At 39.1% G+C, this 22,028-nt stretch overlaps 1 protein-coding gene across 2 annotated transcripts in view; it reads left to right on the forward strand.

Annotated features, from left to right (window-relative positions):
* Positions 1-22,028, forward strand: part of bcas3 (BCAS3 microtubule associated cell migration factor) — a 373,861-nt gene that overhangs the window by 19,826 nt on the left and 332,007 nt on the right. For both annotated transcript variants that reach the window (XM_072393158.1, XM_072393159.1), the window contains exon 7: positions 5,531-5,603. In XM_072393158.1, the coding sequence (XP_072249259.1) occupies positions 5,531-5,603 (73 nt within the window). The remainder of the gene's footprint in view (positions 1-5,530; positions 5,604-22,028) is intronic.

The following is a 22,028-nucleotide window of genomic DNA, read 5'->3' on the forward strand; positions in this document are numbered from 1 at the left end:
TTATCGCAGTGAATGAGCTGTGCTGCAGCGACGGGCGTCGATGACATCATCCCAGTATGCTCGGTGAGTAGATGAACTAATTTCATGCCAGAAATAAGGTCTAGGTTTAAAAAAATACCGGAGTTCCCCTTTAAGAAAGGATAATGTTTGTTTAGCTGGCACCTTAGTGTCACTATATAGTTAAATAAAAAATACTAAGGGAAATGATAGAAAATTGCAAAAATAAAGTGAAACAGAAATGTTTGTTCAAAGTTAATTATTCTCATCAATGACTATTTGTGCAATAAACTGTACTGTGTAAATAAATCTGACAGAATATCCCTTTTTGTTACGGTATAGGAATTTTTTCTCTCTCCAATGATAGCAACCATTTATTTTGCATTAGTTTGACTTTACACGTTTATTCTATATGTTCCAGCATTTTATTCTGACTCTGCAGAATGAATTAATATGATCAGTTTTGAGGGTTGAGCTGGTGGTCACTGTGAGTCTGTCAAACTATAAACTTCTGTAAACCTGATTCTGAACAACATCCCATACTGGTGTTGCTGCTAAGGTCTCCTTCTTGTTTAACTGAACTTTAGCTACCTTAACAAGCACATAATCCACATTCACAAAGCAAAAGTGCATAAATAAGGTACCCACGTCAGGCAGTCAATGAGCTACTCAGCTGCCACACATTCAACAGTGTGCAAATGCAGCTGCAAATGTCACTTGGGTTAGCAAGATGCTGCTGTGCTTCCTTCTTGTCAGAACCACTAACAGCATGGTATATAGCCACAGTTTACATGAGTTTTTGTCTATTATGTCTCTTGGTATAACACCAGTAGCCTGCCAGCTGCTGTCAGTCAATCACAGATAAGGACACACCCTTTCAATTCAATTCAAGTCAATTCAATTCAATTCAATTCAATTCAATTCAAGTCAAGTCAAGTCAATTCAAGTCAAGTCAAGTCAAGTCAAGTCAAGTCAAGTCAAGTCAAGTCAAGTCAAGTCAAGTCAAGTCAAGTCAAGTCAAGTCAAGTCAATTTTATTTATATACCGCCAAATTACAACAATTGTCATCTCAAGGCACTTAAATAATATAGTCCAATTCAAGCCAATTGGAATTCAATTAATTGTAATCATAATTCAATTAATTCATATAGAGCCAATACAAAAAATAATATCCCAGCTAAGGAAACCAACAGATTGCACCGAAACTTGTCTTCAGCCCAATCTCCCGTCCTGAGCCTGAGGGACTGTGGAAAGGAACGACTCCCTTTAACAGGAAGAAACCTCTGGCAGAACCAGAACCAGGAAGAAACCTCTGGCAGAACCAGACTCAGGAAGGGTAGCCATCCGCCTCGACCAGCTGGGGTTTGAGAAGACAGAAAAGAGGGAAAAGAGGGGGAAAAACACCATAACACCATTCAAAGGATACCTGTTGGAACAGGGAAACATAGGTTAATAACCACAATAATGTCACATGTACATAAAATCATTTGAGAAATTAAACAGGGGGAAAAAGAGAGCAAAGTGAGGAAAGGTGTGACAGATGAGGTCCCCCAGCAGTCTAAGCCTATAGCAGCTTAACTATGGGATGTTTCAGGATTACCTGAGCCATCCCTAACTATAAGCTTTATCAGAAAGGAAAGTTGATAACTGAAGGCTCTGCCTCCCATTCTACTTTTAGAAACTCTGGGAACAACAAGTAAACCTGCAGTTTGGGAGCAAAGTGCTCTGTTAGGAAAATATCTTACAATGAGATCTTTAAGATATGATGGAGCTCGGTCATTAAGAGCTTTATATGTGAGGAGAAGAATCTTAAATTCTATTCTGAATTTAACAGGGAGCCAATGAAGAGAAGCTAAAACTGGAGAAACATGATCTCTCCTGTTAGTTCTCATCAGAACTCTGGCTGCAGCATTTTGGATCAGCTGGAGGCTTTTCATAGAATATGTGGGACAGCCCAATAATAAGCAATTACAGTAGTCCAATCCTGAAGTAACAAATGCATGAACTAGTTTCTCTGCATCACCCTGAGACAGGATGTTCCTGATTTTAGCAATATTACGAAGGTGAAAGAAGGCAGTCCTAGAAACCAGTTTTATATGTGTGTCAAATGATAAATAAAAAATAACTCCAAGGTTCCTCACTGTAGAACTAGAAGCCAAGGAAATACCATCTAGAGTAACTATATAACTAGACAGTTTCTCCCTGAAGCGCTCAGGTCCAAAGAGAACAACTTCAGTTTTGTCTGAATTTAGAAGCAGATAGTTCTGAGTCATCCAGGTCTTTATGTCTTTAAGACAGGCTTGTAGTCTGACCAACCTATTGGTTTCATCTGGTTTCATAGATAAGTACAGCTGAGTATCATCAGCATAACAATGGAAATTTATGCCATGCTGTCTAATAATGTTACCTAATGGAAGCATGTACAAAGTAAAAAGAATTGGTTCAAGCACAGAACCCTGAGGAACTCCATGACTTACTCTGGTGTGTGAGGAAGATTCTTCATTTACAAGAACAAACTGGAATCTATCAGATAAATATGACTTAAACCAGCCTAATGCAGTTCCTTTAATCCCAATAACATGTTCAAGTCTCTGTAACAGAATGCTGTGATCGATCAGAGGGCTGATATAAATCCAGCTCTGTAAAGTTGTTAACCATGACCCATGTCCCAAATCAGTGTTTGTGTTGTCATTCTTTTTTTTAAAAGTATTTTTAATGCCTTTATTGATAGGATAGTGGAGAGAGACAGGAAACAGGGCAGAGAGAGAATGGGAATGACACACAGCAAATGGCTGTCCAGTTTGGGACTCGAACAGGGGCCAACTGCATCGAGGACTAGCCTCTGTATATGGCCTAACCCACTAAGCCACCTACCTGGCTGGAAAGACTATTGTTATGATAATAATTCCCCAACAGTAAAAAAAAATGTTAAAGTTACAGTTGAGCTTGATTTAATTTCAGCTAGTTGATTGTGTTTGGTTGTACAAGTATTTAGTCGCAGTCGTGTCTAATATATTGAACATAAAAATGGTTACTAGGATATCTGATCACTCATCTATTACACGTTGATTTAAAAAAAACGAGCTGGTTTTTGAGCTGAAAACATTATCTCATGACTGGAAGTTATTTTTTGTAATCGCTGCTAAATGTTCTGTTTTCTGTAAAATTATTTGAAGAAAGAAGGCACGTGAAGCTTCCTTAATCCTGCTTCATATTAGTTGATATACTTACAAAAATAAATATTGAGTTTAATTTGTCAAAATTATCAAATCTATGTTTTATTGGATAAGTTATCTTTTTACTTATGGCATTACATTTGGTGAGATACAGTATATATTCACTATATTGCCAAAAGTATTCACTCACCCATCCAGATAATTAAATTCAGATGTCACATGGTCCATGGTCACAGGTGTATAAATTCAAGCACCTTGGCATGCAGACTGCTTCTACAAACGTCTTTGAAAGAATGGGTCGCTCTCAGGAGCTCAGTGAGTTCCAGCGTGGTACCGTGATAGCATGCCACCTGTGCAACAAGTCCAGTCGTGAAATTTCCTTGCTGCTAAATATTCCACAGTCAACCGTCTGTGTTATTATAACAAAGTGGAAGCGATTAGGAACGACAGCAACTCAGCCACGAAGTGGTAGGCCACGTAAAATGACAGAGGATGCTGAGGCACATAATGCTCAGAGGTCACCAACTTTCTGCAAAGTCGATCGCTACAGACCTCCAAACTTCATGTGGCCTTCAGATTATTCTCATCAATGACTATTTGTGCAATAAACTGTACTGTGTAAATAAATCAGACAGAATATCCCTTTTTGTTACGGTATGCATCCAAGCCATTCATCACCAAGTCCAATGCAAAGCGTCAGATACAGTGGTGTAAAGCATGCCGCCACTGGACTCTAGAGCAGTCGAGACGTGTTCTCTGGAGTGAAGAATCACACTTCTCCATCTGGCAATATATATACATAAATGTGTATGTATGGTATATCTGACTGGAAAGGTAGATATGGTGTTATACTACTGTTCATATTCTCACAGACATGTTCCACTGATTAGATATTTTCCAGACACAAGATTTAAATTTCATTATTTCATCAAAGGTGCCAGTCAGCAATGCAAAAGCTGGTTTGTGTCTTCCCCCCCCCCCCTTTTTTTTTGTGAGAAAATCAGCTTTTTGTCTCCTACATGTTCCGGTCTTTTGGCAAATTTAAACAACACACAATAGAAGCATTTGAAGAGTGCTGGAAGTGGATGAAAGCAAACCACAGTAATAAGAAGCAGCAGATAGCCTGACACATGAGGGAAGTAATTCTCTCAGTAGAAAATAAATAGAAATTGTACTACTTGGGGGAAAGAGACTGATTGTAATCTGCTAGGGCACAAACAGTGTTGCACTGTGGTAAGCCTTTAAAAGGCTAATTGTCTCGAATTGGAGGCTGTGGATGGGTGGACTTAAAGAGCCTTGAAAATAGGTGTTGATTATAATAGGCAAGGTTCCTCTTTCCTAGAATAGAGACGGAAATACTTCTTTACCAGAGGGAATACATTTAAACATATTTTCTCTGGAATTTATAACCTATATTCTTCCGTTGTCGTGGAAAGTTTGGCAGTGTTCCCTGGCTGATCACAAATGTCCATTGAGGCAATATAAATAATCATATATAAATACAGGTCTTTGCGGGTTTTTTGTAATAATCAACAATTTGCCCTTTTCTCACTGTAACATTAAAGCATGTAGTTTACATAAAAGTCAGCAGTTCTCTCTTTAGTTTCTGTCTCTTAAAATAGAAATAGAAAAAAACAAATAATTGTTTCATTTATAACCAGAAAATAAATTCTATAAAATAAAGTCTCAGAGGGACATATTTACATTAGAGTTCAATATCTTTACTGAGAAAGATGACTGATGACAAAAGTATGAAAGAAGAAAGGAAGCTTTTGGGAGTGTTAAGAACTGGTAGGGAAGGCCCTTTTGCTCTCATGCAAACCACTGGAACTCTGACTCAACACTGTCAAGCCTCAAATTACAGTCTTATAAAGGGTAACATCTTTTTCAACCGAAACCCCCCATTCCTCTCAATCCCTTTATCTCCTGCTCGGCTAAAAAAAAAGACACAATTAAGAAAAAATATCACTTCTCTTGTAAAAAGTCTGCTGCTTTTCTTAGCATTTCTTAGCACCCCTAAACTCCAAAGCAAACAAGACCTAAATTCATTCTCGTGTTCACAACATACACATTTCTCCAGCTTAATTAGGGTCCTTTATGTTTTATTATATTTTGTTCTTGAAATAAAACAAAGGACTTTTTTGTATTAAATCTCTATTTATCAAATATATCTGTTGACCATACTTGAATTACAGGGTAACGGTGGTAATGTGTCTGTTGTGGTACTAAGCTGTCTGTTGATTTGGCTTGGCAGCCCTAGAGGCCCTACATGTTTGTTAAAGAATACTCATCTTTGTTGTGTGCATATGGTTCTGTTTGTCATCTGCTTCAACCTTTGGCTCCTTTTTCCTCTTCAGGTTCTCAGAAGACAGACAATTTTGCTGAAAAGAGGCCCTTGCTAGGGGTCTGCAAGAGCACAGGGTCCTCTGGGTGAGTTCATGCTTCATAGTATTGCTGTTATTACTTTGTCTCTCCACCTTCATCTTGAGAAGTTTTTGATTTTTGCAGTGAAGACCCCTTATGATACACCACAATTTCTTGTTCTCTCCTTCTTTATCGGTAATACGAGAGAAACCCTAATTGCTTTGCCTAATGTCTATGAACATAAAGATCTTAAAACTCTGGGCCAATACTTTTTTTATATTTATACTGTGAAGATATGTACAATATATACAAAACAGCTATATTAGAGCCATTACAGGTGGTAAAGAATGGCCATTAGACCATCTGAAGAACAACTGAAAACCACCATATATGACTTTGTGAATAGTCTTATGTGTTTGTATGTTGTATTAGTGCCTCTGTAAGTTTTTTTTATGGTAGTGTGGGGACTAATATTTCTGTAACACCCAGTTAGTCAACAATAAGACAGTGATTTGCAAAAACTCCCTTTTATATAGAAGGAGCCTCCAGCAAAACCAGACTCAGAAGAGCGTTAATCTCCATCCACTGGTTTTGGGGTGCGAGCACAAGGATACCTGCTATAGGAAAGAAAAAAGAGAAACACAAAAATAATGACATTTGTATACATTAAGTGTAATGAGTAAAGAGAGAAGGATTAGGAGAGGTGCTAGGTGTATAATCAGAGCCCCCCTTGGCTCCCTGGGTCTATTGTAGCTTAACTACTGAATAGTTTAGTGTCACCATAGCTAGCACTAACCATAAGCTTTATCAAAAGGAAATCTGTTAGTCTAATCCAAAAAGCGGAGAGGGTGTGAGGTTGTCTGCCTCCTGATCCCATCCTGGGAGCTGGTTCCACAGGTAAGGGGCCTGACAGCTGGAGGCTCTGCTTCAAATCTTATAATCCCATTACAGAAATATTGGTTAATATCTAAAATGAAAAATAAAGATAGAATGCAGGCATTTGCAAATCTCTGTTTCATTTATGACAGAATAGAAAATATTTAAAAGTGATACCTTTTTACTATCATCAAATATAAGATAATTCAGAAATTGATGGCAGTAGTAGTTTTTAAGAAAAGCTGAGGCAGGGCCACGTTTGCCACTTTATAGCATCAAATCTTTTACTAGCTGTCTGTAAAAATCTTGGTTACGAAACCAATTGCTTGACCTTTGGGAGAAGGTTGTTGTCCCACTCTTGTCTGATATAGGATTCTAGCTGCTCAATAATCCTTGGTCTTTTTGGTCATGTTTGCTTTCTATGACTATTCCAACTATGAAGCAAGGCTGTAATAAATGCATTAGTTGGATTAGGATTTTCTTACTGAAACATGCAAGGCCTTCCCTGAAAAAACATCTGGATGGGAGTGTATGTTTATCTTGAACATTTATACATCTATCAGCATTTATTGTGCATTTCCACATGTGCAAGTTGCTGGTTCCATTGGCACTGACACTACACACAAAAAGTTAGGGATATTTGGCTTTCAGGTGAAATTTTGGAAAGTGTACGCTACAGTGATTTTATATCATGAAAATAGAAGCATGCACTGGTGATTTCCTCACCTCAAACAATTTATTGAAAAAAAAAACAAAAAACAGTGGTGGGTACACCCCAACAAAAAATGTCACTGTCTCAATAACTTGTCATGTGCCTTTGAGCATCAATTACAGCTTGACAACGACGTCTCATGCTGTTCACTTATTGTCTGCTGAGGCATGGCATCCCACTGTTCTTGAAGGGCGGCCCTCAGGTCATTGAGGTTCTGGGGTACAGAGTTACGAGCCTCTCCACGGTGACTCAGCTGATCCCATAGGTTTTCTGGAGAAAGTGCAGACCACTCCATCTGAGGTACCCCAGCCTCCAGCAGCCGTTCCCTAACGATGTGACCTCGATGAGCTGTAGCATTGTCGTCCATGAAGATGAAATCAGGGGCACAATGACTGGATTGATGATGTTATTCAGGTAGTATGGGCTTGTCACTGTATCATTCACAAAGTGTAGGGCAGTTCTGTACTGACTAGCCTCACCTGCCCACACTATAACACCACCACCGCCAAAGGCTCGTCTGGTGACAACAGTGGCTGATGCATAGCGCTCTCCTTGATGTCTCCAACATCGTTGGCAGCCATCATCTCTGCTCAACGTGAACCGACTTTCATCAGAGAACAGCACTGAGTCCCACTGGTCCAGCATAAATGCTCCCTGGCCCATGCAGGACGATGACACCTGTACCCGGTGGTGTGGTCAGGTACCCTTGCAGGACGTCTAACATGCAGACCGCGCTGATGTAAACAGTTTCGAATGATCTGACGTGACACTTGGGTGTCTCTCACCTCCATTAAATGTGCCTGGAGTTGAGTGGCAGTCATCATCCGGTTCCGCGAGGCGCTGTTCACAATGAAGTGGTCATCAGTGTAGGATGTGGCCTAAGGACGTGTACTTTTATGCCTTTCTGCGACTCTTCCAGTCTCTCTGTATCTCTGTTGCAACCTGCTGATGACACTCTAAGCTCAGTGGCCACATCCATCTGAGAACATCGTGTTTGAAGACTCGCAATGGCGAGGTACTGTTGATCAATTGTTAGGGGTCATCTTGGTCTCATGATGTCAAAATGTAAACAGAATGATGAGGAGGGCTGTTTAAATACCAATTCTAATTGAACCAGGAAATATATTGGTCTATTCATGGATCAAACACTTGATCACAAGCTCCTTGTTAGAGAAGAGCAGCCTGTGCAAAAAGTACTGAAACATTGAACAGCTGGACATGTGCATTCAAAAGTTTACAGAAGGTCACATTAAGTTCATCTGTAAAGGTTATAATGCATTTTAGGTTCATCCTGAAATTTCACCCGAAAGCCAAATATCCCTAACTTTTTGTGAGTAGTGAACGTAACTCGTACCATCAGAGATGTTGGCTTTTGAACTGAGCGCTGATAACAAGCTCCTCTTTAGTGCCATGATAAAGGAGTTGCAAATTTTGATTTGTTTGACCATTGAATCCTTACCCACAGTCCATTTTAGATAAACTTTGGCTGTGAATATAGCAGAGTTTCTGGATCATGTTTCTTATTTGGATCATAGAACTTTGACCTGCATTTAGGGTCCGAGAAGTATTCCATTTCTGGAAGTATTCCTGAGCCGATTCAGTGATGAAAGAATCAAGCCTGTTTTTCATGCATTGCAACCAGAGGGCATGAAAATCACGGCCTATCTATCTTCGTCCATGTCCCTTGCACACACAGATGTTTCCAGATTTTAGAATCTTTTTATACTGTTATGTAATGTAAATAATAGAATATCCATTCATCGCTCTACAGTTTGTTAAGGCGTTTTTTTGTGTTTACTTCTCAGAGACTCTGTGTTTCTAATTAACCTTTTATATTACTTGTCATTTCACTGACCTGTTGCCATTTGCCCAATTATTCGCAACATATTCCTCCTACCTGTTTCTTTCCAGTATCATTTACTTTTAGGGCATTTTGTTACCACCACCACCACTTTTTTAAATGTGCAGCTGCCATCAAATTCAAGATGAACTGGGATTCTCATGAAATAGTAAACTATCTGACTTTAAACATTTTATGTTTTCTGTGTTATATTGTGAATAAGATACTGGTTTATAAAATGTGCACATCATTTGATTGTATTTTCATTTCCAATTTATGCACTCTCTCAGTTTTTTGGAATCAAAGTTGTACTTTTGGAAACTCTAAGAAAACACCAACCTACAGTCAGAGTGAGGGCCTCTATTGGCAAAATACTGAACTATGATTTTCTAAGATATGATGAAGCTTAATCTTTAAAAGTTTTATGTCATTCAAAAAAAATCATATTTGTTGGCTATAATTACATGTCAGTGTATTCAGTGACATCAGTGTAATCAGTCGAGCACCCATTTAATGGGCCACAAATTGTTAGCACTTATTCGATGACTGTTAGCTTTGCATGCTACAAAGTGCTTTACAATGTTTATTTTTCAATTTACTATCCTTATATTCAGCGCATTTTATTTTTTTAAAGCATATCGGAGACAATAGTGAGAATCAGTGTCTTACCCAAGGACACTGAAACATGTGTAGGGACAGGGGATTGAACTTCTGACCTTCCGATTGAAAGACAAGAACTCTCTCACCAGAGATCCAGCTGCAAGGCTTTTTATATACATTTTCAACTCCCTGCTTCATCACAGCGTGAATACACTGCCTGGCCAAAGAAGATCACTTCACAAAGCAAATCAGTACGTATCTTTGGGAAAATACTGCTGTGATTATTACGTTTTAGCTGGAAACATATTTAGTTCTAACAGATTCAGTGAGTAGCTTCGCCTTCCTGGAGCAACCACGTGCATAGACACATCCTTTGTTCCTTGAAAAGATATTTTTCAGTTTCAAACAGCTCAGATTATTGGTCTGCATAAAGCAAAAAAACAGACTGCTGGACTACTTAAGTAGGGTTAAGAACCGTTTTATTGCTTTAATAAAACCGGCAAAGGATATTAGTAAAACTCAGTTTTTCAGGAAGAAAGGCTGTCATAATTGGAGATCACTGAAATGTTTTCTGAAACAAATCAACAGCAAAACTTACAGCAGTGTTTAATAGTAATATGATAAGAGAATTATTTGTAATGAACAACTGTGTAGCCTTAAGAGAGCCACAATGTTTAGAAGGTTACATTTGAAGTGCAAAAAATGCTACATCTAAAAGTAATTTTTAAATGTTTAGAGGCATCAAAAGATACTCGGCTTTTGAGAATGAACCCTTCATAGGCAACCACCTGAGGTGAGGCAGTGATGCGGGTGTAGTGACTATAATTCCTGGATTTGTAGTGACATTTTGATTGGAATGTGAGCGGTAGCTGAACGTCCCACAGGCACTTAGGAGGTACAGTGGCAATGTGTTGTTTTTGGCTGGGAAAATTGTCTCTGTTTTGTGAAAAGAAAAAGAATTCAAAAAGTGACTGACATCTTAGACAATTTTATTATACTCAGTTAGTGCCCTTCCTCTCTTACTTTCTTCCATTAACTATTCTAGAGCATCACAAAATTTAGCTTAATATATCCTCCCCAGGAAATAAAATAAGGAAGTTTGTCCTCAGTTGGGCCTTGATGGAGACCACCTTCTTGACGTTTTCCAGGATCTGCTTCCCCTGTCTCTCTGATGCTGTTGCCACTGCTTCTGCTTTTCCTATGTCCTCATTGACATTGAGAAATGTAGCGCTTTGACGGTTTGGCGAATCAACCAGGCACTGCTTGCCACTAATGCTGAAAACATGCACTGTGTTGAAAAGCAGAAACCCTGACCTCTGGCTGAATGGCATTGCCTAGTCCTTCTTCCTACAGAAGTGCTCGGTAAATAACACTCTGGTCAAAGACAAAAAGGAAAAAGGCTTCCGGGTGCGGCACAGTACTTTCCACTGGGCTTGTTCATAAACCTACTAAGGTCCTCACACAGTTTTTTGTATATAATCATTTCGAAATAACAGCTTTTGTTAACCACCAAAAAGGATGCCGTCCTGACACTTAAATGGAAAACAGATTGGAGCCTTGGCCGCTGTAGCGCCGCTGGTTTAGAAGTCGGTTCAGTCAGCTCTAGGCTTAGATTACAAGATTTGCAAATTAAAGGAAAACCAGAGAGGGGAAAAAGCATATGCTGAAGCCCTGTACTTGTGGATTTCCAGCCAGGCACACTCAACATAATTTTATCAATGGAAAGGATTATGCTTTAAGTCCAAACAATGTATGGACGCAGTGATTTTCTTGACAGTAAACCTACATATGGGTCCCTTTTACTCTGCATTAGGACAAATTGGCTTTGGGAAACAGTGAAAAATTCTGGTGCTATTGCATTGGTTTGTCTGCTAACATTTCTGGAAGAAAAACGGGTTCCTTTCTTTTACTTGCCATTGTTACTATTGCCATTTTTTGACGAATGTCAAGTACTAAACTTCTGGGAGATTTGCTCTGTCATTTAACGTAAATTTCATGTTCAAGATGGAAGCAACTTACTTTTTGTGGGTGTTCACTCTTGTTGGGCAAAAGATCAGTGATGAATAAGTGCTCTTTGTTCTTTTGAGTTTTGGAACTGTAAGTGACATTTCCAAACTACCCCCTCACAGCATCTCCAGATGTTCAGAGGATGTGGTCTTTTTTAAAACCTTTTTTTTATTTTTATAACTTTCAACTAATATAGTACCCCCACATCATGCAGATTATTACTGGATGTGCTCTTGCAAGGCTCTAGCTAATACTCATGAGTATTCTGATCCAGTATCACTGCCACCTCTAAGAATACAGTTGTTTTTAAAACTTTTAAACATTTTTTGCAAGGGTTAAACATTCAGTGCACACTTCATGTCAAATTTGTTCAACATTTTGTTGCCATTTAATCATATTTTTTTAATTTCCCCCACTGGGGGATGAATAAAGTATTTTTCTATTCTATTCTATTTCATATGAATTAAATAAGCAAACACTTTTGAGCTTTAAAAAAAACAACCTAAAAACTTTGAGGAATGAACTAGGGGTTAGTATACTAATTCCCACTGGCTACACAAGATAGGAATTAGTATACAGAGAAAACATTTCTTTATCAGGGACATTAAAGTTTTGTTTCCAATGTGACCTCAGGGTTTCATTGCATGACCAGTTAAACTGCAGAAAATGTAACATTAGCAAGGAAATGTAGGTAAAGCCATAGCCTTAATGATCATGGCTTAAGAATGTAGGCACTGAGCATTTATGAACAACATACACCACTTTATATTTTGATTGATTGTTTTCGTTATCAAACCAGTCTATGCTAGTCTATGTTCAGTTTTAGAAAGTAGTTAACTTGATGACTGGATTCGTAGTCGTCCTCCTCATTTCAACATTGAGACAGACCTATTCTCTGAAGAACAAAAATTACTTTATTCTATCAGTTCCATGACATTTGGAAATGGATCCACTGCACATTTTTAAAGTGTCGAACTTAACTTGAATTTCTTGCTTTCTATGAAGATGATGTTTGCCTTTCAAGTACATCATCTTTGTTGCTCTTCTTTGAAATAATCTTAGCAAGCTGAGATTATACTGGATAATGTTCTAATAATATAGTTGCTCTGGTCATACTGTGTCTTTGTTTTATTTCCCTTTTTATTGTCTACAAAGCTTTTCTCTGGGAAAACCCTTTTAAAAACATTTTCCACATTGGTTTGGATGCTGTGCTGGGTATCTGCTGGTGATTCTGGCACATTTTCACATCCTTTATGATAAGTAACTATGCTAAGGGAAATGTAGTTTAAATGTGGGAGCAGCTAATTGTGGTTTGGAAATCTAGATTAGTTTAAATGGAAATATCCTGTATATAGAGCAAGAGCTCTAATACTAATTATAATGTAGTAAAATAAAATAAAATAAATGAATGTCACGTTTAACAAAAGAACAACAAATTTGAAGGTGCAGTCGATTCACAACACAAAGTTTTGTCTCAGGCTGTATTGCGTATTTGCACATAGAAAAAAAAAATGGAGCAGCTAAATTTTGAGTTGACAGTATGACAGTATTGCTTTTGGATAAAATCAGTTTTTAACTGGTTAGTCCGAGCTTTCATTGCACTGTATCTCCCGCCTAATGGCAAAAGCTGGAAGAGAATGACCTGGGTGTGATGGATCCTGTGAAATGTCTATTGCTTTTTTGCGACAACAGAAGATGTAGATTTTTTCCAGGGGTGGGGAGAGGACAGAGAATTGTTTTCTCTGACGACCCTGTAGAGCGCCTTCCTCTGAGGATGTGCAGCTGCTGTACCGCACACACAAGACGGTATGTGAGCACGCTCTGGATGGAGCAGTGGTAGAAGGCTAGAAGCAGATTTTGGGTGAGGTTGTTATTTCTGTGAATTCTCAGAAAATAGAGTCCCTTCTCCTCTTTCTTCAGCAGCTCCTTGGTGTTGGTGCTCCAGGTCAGGTCACCCTGTAGCGCTGCACCCAGAAACCTGAACACTGAGACTTTCTCCATGCAGGCCCCGCTGATGATGAGTGGCTGGATTGCTGTTTAATTTTTTCTGAAGTAAATAACCAATTTCTGTGGAGTTTAGGAGTAGGTTATTCACTCTGCACCATGCTCCACCTCGTCCCTGTATGCCAGCTCACCCTCACTCGAGATGAGCCCGACTACCATGGTGTCATCAACAAACATTATAATCCTGTTGCTGGGGTGGGTGGAGACGCAGTGGTGTGTATAGAGGATGAAGAGAAACGGCCTGAGCACACACCCCTGAGGCAAGCCAGTGTTTAAGCTGAGAAGTGACCTGACTGGAAGTTTAGAATCCAGCTGCAGGTGAGTGGTTACTGTCCCAGATCTGCCAGTTTGGACACCAGTCGTCGTGGAAGCATGGTGTTAAATTCTGAGCTGAAGTCCACAAAGAGCATTCTGGCGTTCAAAGCATTCAGCAGCTTCTGGACCTCCCTAGTCATCCAGGGTTACCATTTGGGTTAAATCCGTTGTCCCTGGTGACATTGTCCATAACTGATGTTGTCCAGGACTGTTGTAGTGTGGTTCTCCAAGACCTGGGGCCTCATGTACAAAGAGTTGCGTGGATTTCCTACTGAAACATGGCGTACGCTCAAACCAAAATGCCCTTCCACGTAAAAAAATACGTGGATGTATCAATGTGTGAGCACGGATGAATCCAAGCACATTTCATTTGTTCATCCCAATCAATGTGGAATTGAGCGCACATGTTGGAGTACCCGACTCCTCCCTGTCCACGCCCCTACTTAAATATGCAAATCATATTTAAATGAGCCCTACACCTGCGATTCCCCTCTCTGCACAATCAGAAAATTAAAAAAAAAAGAATGAGTAAGACGGGAAAAAAGAATAACTTAACGGAAGGCGAGATGGAGGTGCTACTTTCTGAAGTGGAGGAGAAAAATGTGCTCTTTGGCACGCTGTCCTACGATATAAGCAGCAAACGTAAGAGGAGTGGGAGGGAGAGCGTGAGCGAGGCCTTTAATGCTGTGGGGTCTGAGAAGCTCACACAAGCAGAGTTGAAGAAGAAGTGGTCCGATATTAAGGTGGATGTGAAGCGGAGACTGGCTGCCCACCGCCAAAGTGTGGCCAAAACAGGCGGAGGTGGAGGCTGTTTGAACAGAGAGTCGGCACAACTGTGGGAGACATGGGTGACACTGCTCTCTCAGGGGTGGTGGGTGTGGAAGTGTGGGTGACTCTGATTAAAGGTAAATATCTATATTTGTGTAACTCACAACAAACGTGTTCATACAGTAACCAAGTGCAGAAGTGCACCGGGGAAAAGGTGAGGCTGATTAAGACATTTCACACTTTACGCACAGGGTTATTAACATTTGCACACAGAGACATCAGGGGCTTGTTAGAAAGATCTTAAGCTGTAGTTTAACCAGCAAAAAACAGCAAGTTTCTAACTTTAACCACCAACTATGATGCTATGAAGACGGGATATAAATTAGGGGCACATGCTCAATGCACGTCACGGGGAATAATATTAGGACAATTACACGAATAAAGTTACTCACCAAGAAGCCACCCATCACGCACAGTGCCAGCTTGTAATCTGTTACCAACAATTCTGTTACTGAATGTATGAATCGAGCGTTGAACCAGGCCACCTCGCCACAATGTTGGTTAATTGCATTTGTGCATCACGATCTGTACATTGATAGAAAATGTTTCCTGTTGACATATACAAATTCTTCATGTGATGGCGCTTTTATAGCTCTGTGTGTGCAGTCGATAACTCCGATTACATTAGGAAAACCGGCTTTCGCTTTAAATTGTGCTTTAATGTTGGCCTGTTCAACTGCATTGTGGGAATTTGATATACCTGCTGAGATACAGATAATTCTGTCCCACTTGGCTAGCATGGCTCGGCTCAGGGTAGACTGGCACAGTCCCAATCGGTTGGCCAGCTCCCTCTGGAATGCCCCGCTGGCTAGGAACCCCAGTGTGGTCATCACCTGCATGGCTCCTCGCTGTGTTGCGCTCCAGCAATGGCCTCAGTTCCAGGAGGATTGCCCTCAAAACGGCTGATGAGCCAGTTGTCATCATGTTCCAGCAAATCCTCTCTGTCTCTTAACACGCGCTCTCTTCCAATTGCACCATTTACAATGTCTTACCCATGCCGCTAAAGCAGCCATTGTTTTTAATAGTATGCACTGCACCAATTTGCGCATGCTTTTATATCCACTCGTATAATTGCAGAAACATGGATGTGTCAATTGTTCATCAGTGTTAATTGTTCATGTGTCTCAAATGTGCACATCATTCAGTCTGAGGACAAATTGTGTTCACATTTATTTATTATAACGGTTTCCCAAAATCACCTCTAAGTGTCGCCAAAGAATCAACAGCTGTAGAAAAGTGCATACGCCAGCCCTGAAGTTGCCGTGAGGCACAGCACATTTCCACGGTCATGTCGCTCTTGATACATCTGATCGTCGATGTGAAAAAGTGCGTACGCAATCTGAGATCGCTTGTGTGGTGGAAGTTTTGCGCTTTAATACCTCTGATGAGAAATTAAATATTAGACCTTTATTTTTCTGCCAACCGGCCAAGTTTTTATTTTCTTCTTCTGCAAAAGAGGTCAGTCCTCACCACTCAGCGTTGTGGTGGAAAAAGACCCAGGACAAAGGGAAACCAAAACATTTATACCTGAGGAGGGAGCTTTGTTCTTTGGGTGGGTGGGTGGTTGGGACTTGGGTCTTGATGATAATTAAGAGGTAGTTAAAACAATTATCTTGTCTGGGTGTTAATTAAGAGACAAATAGTTCAAAACAATTAGTGTTGTGGGGGTTTCTTTCGCAGTCCTAAGAGACATAAAGTTTACCATTAGACTTGCAAAAAAGAAGAAAAGATTAGCTTGTAGCACAGACAATGACACAGTGGGAATAACAAGAACGCAGTATTTGTTTCACCGAGACATGGCTGCAAGAACATATTCCAGACAGACAGATAGTGACTCAAGACAGAGCAGCAAGACTAAAGGTGGAGGATTTGTTAACAGATAATTTAATCCTGGATATGTTATGAGAAGAACTCTCGTGGCATGAGAGACGTGTGGGTAGGTTTTGGGGTGAAAGAGGATTGGACTGATGGAAGCCTGGGCTGGACAATTCAGTAGGTTCAGCTCAGATAAACATTCTCCCCTGCCTGCAGCAACACAGACCTCACAACCTTCCTGTACCCATATCCTCCCTGTTTCAACTCCGTAGTGTCATCCTCCACCTCAGTCATAGATCTTCATGCCGTCTCATCACCCCCCCACCCCCCCCCCCACACACACACACTCGTCAGGACACAATGAGACCTCCTCTGCTTCTACCAACTCAGAGTCATGTCATCTCCAGAAAACTTCACTCTGTACTTGTTGGGTGTATTGATGATAGATAAGATGCTGGAATAAGAATGCAGCACAAGTTAAGGAACATAAAGAAAACACGGCCATCCTCTTCGTAACAATGTCGTCAAACAACATTGCTGAATTGGTTTCTCAGCCCTCGTGTAACATGGAGAGATACATAAGGTCTTTCCTGCCAACAGCAACATTATTCATAATGACAGCTTATGAAGATTGTTAAAAAAGTATACAACAACAATTTATATATTTTTATTTGATCTATTTGAATTTATCCAAGTTTGTTGAGTGTGGCTTACCTACCAGTCTTCCCAGACATGAACCCTTGAACTTAGAAGACATTAGGTATTACAAGGACACATGAAGCGCAAACAGTATTTTTCAAGGTTCATTCAAGGTTACAGGGGCCTGGAACCTATCTTGGCTGCCATAGGGTGAGAGGCAGGATACACTGGTCAAGTCATTGCATATTCCAAATAGAAAACTAGCCATGGTTCAAATCACTTAGGCAACAATGCTATCTATTATACCATCATGCGGCTCTGTTGTGGATCCAGTAATGTCTCTAGTTTCTCTGTTACATAATGTAGATTTTTACTGTCCAGTGATATTTGTATGTTATTTGAATTAGACCAATTATCTAATATTTATGCAATGAAATAGATATAGTTTCAATTTCTTCCATCTTTGTGTTTTGGAAATATCTGTACATGCTAATATGCTGCAATTATGATTCTTTTATGATTCACATTGACAGTATGTCCCATTAAAATGCAGTTAATCGTGTAAGTGTGTATCAAAATTGTCTTGAAATCCTGTCATAAAAGAACACGGGCAATAATACGTGGTTGCAAGCAACACATTTAACTAAACTTTAACACAAACACGTTTGATGGCAAAAGCCCATTGTGCCACTAAGCCCTTGTGTTTTAGTGAATTCTCATGACAGGTTTTGCTCTGTGAACCAGATGTATCCTTCTAAAATGTATTAGATGGAAATCCTCAAACATTTGGATAAAACGAACCACCAGATTAAGGGGATTTGTTGAAGTGATGCTTTCTATCCATCATGAGGATATAATTTTCCTTGTTGTCACATTATGATGACATGTACACACATGCTTGTGCAAACCAAGCTTTAGGGCACTATAAGCAAAAGGCAAAAATCAAACACTTTCTTTCTGTTCCAAATTTTTAGATTAGGTAAATAATACCTCAGATGTATGACACGTTACATATAAAACCATGACATTGTTCAATGACAAAAACTAAGGAAAAATACAGGAGCAGCGTGAGAAGAACTAAGTACACCCTTACTGTTTCTTGTAATTAAGAGGACAAGTAGCAGCTAAGTGCTACTAATCAAATGTACTTGATTAACTGATCATCAGCAAGTGTGAGTACCTCTGTAAAAGCAGAAGTTTTGGCAAATTGCTGGTCTGGAGCTTGCAGGTGTGCGTTAACACATTGGCAAGGAGATGAGACTTGCAGCAATGAGAGAAGCAATTGTTGCTGCCCATCAATCTGGGAAGTGTCATAAAACAATTTCCAAGCAATTTAGAGTCCATCATTCTACAGTGAGATAAATTATTCTCAGTTGATAAAACTCAAGACAGTTGCCCATTTTCCCTAGAGTAGACATCCCAGCAAATCTTTCCATATGTTGGATTTTGCAGAGCTTGGAGAAATGGCAAAACACCTTAGAGTGACATCTCAGATTCTACAGGCCTCAGTCAGCAGGCTAAATGCTCATAATAATGTTATTGTTGACAGTACGGTTAGAAAAAGACAGAACAGGTATTGCTTATTTGAAAGGGTTGTCAGGAGAAGACCTCTTCTTTCTAAAAAGAACATGGCAGCACATTAGTTTAAAAAGTTACGTCTTAACTTACAAAGACTTCTCGAACAGTTTCCTTTGGATAAACCACACCACAGTGGAAAGGTTTGACCATTATAGCTTGTTTCTGCAAGCACACAGCTTCTGCATTTTTACATAGTTTTTGATAAATGAGTAATGACATGAGATTGTATCATGTGGTGTTGTTCATCTAAGGCTGTATTTACCTCATTTTCAAAACTGGTAAGGATCAAAGGATTTCCCCTTCTATCCTGAGATGCAAAAATGTAAAACCAAAAAGTTGTTCTTCATTTTAATCATTAAATAGTCCTCGAGCCCTTTTAACATGCATGAAAATAAGAGTGGCGATGATATGGCCTCTACTTCTCCTGTTCCAATGCTCTGCGACCGGGCACACGCACACACTTATTCATTGCATAGGCAGAGATGCGGGGCTCCATTTTCACTCTAAAGCGTTTATTTTGACTTGTGTGTCTGTTTTATGTCAGTTGAAAATGTGTTCCGCCTCACCAGTTTTCCCCTTTCAAATAGGAAGTCAGATTAAACTCAGTAGTACTGGAAGTGGTGCGTATAAACACACCCGACAGGCTGAATGATTTGTAATGACTTTTCAAACCCCTACCACAATCTCATGCCCTAAACCAGACCCGCGCGGTCATATCAATTAATATTTTACTGTATGAAAGTTTGAAAATGTTCCTAGCCCTTTGAATTGAGTCATGTAACATTACTATTGTAATTCCCCTCATATGTTGAATAAATGATCACGTTGCAATGGCTTAGTTAAGTAACGCGTCTTGGTTATCAGGGTAGATATGTATCCGTCTCTAAATAACATTTTGAGTCATTTTCATGCCAACACTGGTCACCTTACTTGTTTGGAGCGGCCCTTTTATGCCAGAGACATTCTGTGGGAAAACGGTTCCTCTTAGATGACATGAAATTGGGGACAGCAATCTAAGGACAAGCCATAGAAATGTTATCGGAAGAATTGTTGTGAAATGTCATATTGACGTTCATTAATAGTACCATTTAGTGTGATAATGAGGATGAGTTACTTTAGGTTTTCATTGTTTGTTTATTGTCATTAACTTAACCGCTTAATAAAAGCACAAATGTACAAAAAACATAAATATGATGTGTTGGTTTCAATTAAGAAGTGTGTTTTTCGGTTGTGCATGGTAGTCCTAAACATGCTTATACGAGCTAGAATTCTGTTGGATACTGAAAACTAAACCAATAAAAAGCGATGTAACTCTATGCAGACAATCCTTTTCTTGTTTTCTTGTTTTTATTTTAATCAGCAAGGTTTTCAAGTATCCCTTAATAAATAAGGTTCATAGACTACCATCCCTTTCTGTATTGGACAATTTTGTCCTCCGCCTACCTTAGTATTAGTTAGCATTTAGGATGTCAGTTTGGTGTGTCAGGGCCTTTAAAGGTTGAATCCTGAAAAGTGTACAGCCATGCCATGTCTTCTGCATCCGAATGCTTGAATCGGTGGATATTTTAAAGATATGTATATGGTTCTGTTCATACAATAATTAGTTAAACTGTACCAAACCTTCCTATGCATACACATCAATTAACCTTCCTTCGTTAAAGAAATGTATCTCCTAAAGCATCCTCACAAAACAAGGATCCATGTTGTTCTCCTCCTTCTGCTCGTCATCTTCTTTGTCTGGTGTGTTGGTTTCACTGTAAGACTAGGAAGTTGATTTAGGTGCATGTGTAGATGTTGTGCTTGTAAGATTGTTGGGCTTAACTGGCTCTTGAGAAGCCCGAAGAACCCTTGTGAACTGATACATATCAAGAAATTTCCCAAGCAGGGATTTCCTGACCTGTAGTACCATTCTTAAATTGACAAGTCATTTCATCAGTTGATATTGGTTTAATTAATATTTAAAATTTTAATTTAGTATTTGATATAGACATCCATTTCCATCTCAAATTTTGATTCTTGTACTTTGGCAAAATTTCATCCTTCCACATAATGCTATGATATGTGCCATGATAAAAAAAAATCTGTTGTTCATGAACAAAGACCTGCAAAATGATCACTTCATGTGTACTTTACACTTAGTATTGTTTAGCAAATCGCAGCCATCCTTACTTTGCTGTAAACTTTCAGCTTTGTTTTGATAATCTTTATGATGATTAACATTTACAGCTGTGCAACAGTGAAGGTTTGTCTATGACAAAACCAGTAGTTTTGGTAGAATATATATATATATATATATATATATATCTGTCTTATGTATTTTCAGATAAGGTACAGAATATGAATCCTGTTGATGATTTGTGCTCTTGAGAGAATCTCCAAATTTTTGCTTTAATTAGGTGCTCTTATGCAGATGAAGGGCCATGCAACTCACATTTTAAGTGATAGGAAGACCTGGGACTTCACAGCTTTCTATAAGTCATTCAAACTGGTCATTGACCATCCCACTTTTTGTGTCTACTGCCATAGTCAGTGGCCTCTAGCTGTCAAAATAAAATTCTGGTAATATATTTTGACTACAGGACTAGATTAAGTTATAAGATAAATTAAACTGCAATCATTGCAGGAAACAATTTTTTAGTTGAGAAAGATGATAGAAGGTGCTGGAATGGGGAGTTTTTCATAGTGCTGTATGTTTTGTTTTGCACCAGGTGAAGTGATCATTTATTGTTTTACATTGATAAATGTAAATGTTAAATCCTTTCTTCAAGTTGTATAGCTGATATCACTATGCACTAGGCAAGGTTTACTTGTTACATTTTAAGATACAGCTTGGATGTCAAAGCATAAGAAAGAACCGCTCTGTTAGCATATGTTCTTTCGTGTCAAGTACTTCCACTTATTTTGGACAGAAAATTGGCACACATGGCTACAATGGCTAAAACTGGATCTAATTCAAGCTATGGTTTAGGTAATGAATATTAATATCCACTTGACTGCTGTCAAAAGAAAAAGGAACAACTTGGATGTATGAGCTGCATATGCATACATTTCCATTTTTGTCAGTGTTGCACTATTTTTTGTGATCCCTAAAGTTCAGTTACTATGTTCTCTTTGCCTACCTTTTTTGTGGCCCCTAAAATCATATTTACTTGTCTTGTGTGCTATTTTGCTACTTTTATAGTTTGAAGCTATACTGTGCTGTTACTGTGGTGTTACGAGTGAAGGAAATGTGTCTATGGTAGTTCTGCATTCATGGAATTATGGTTGAACCTTTTAC

The sequence above is a fragment of the Leuresthes tenuis genome, unplaced genomic scaffold, assembly GCF_036924035.1.
Source record: "Leuresthes tenuis unplaced genomic scaffold, fLeuTen1.0.hap1 SCAF_9, whole genome shotgun sequence".
Lineage (NCBI taxonomy): Eukaryota > Metazoa > Chordata > Actinopteri > Atheriniformes > Atherinopsidae > Leuresthes > Leuresthes tenuis.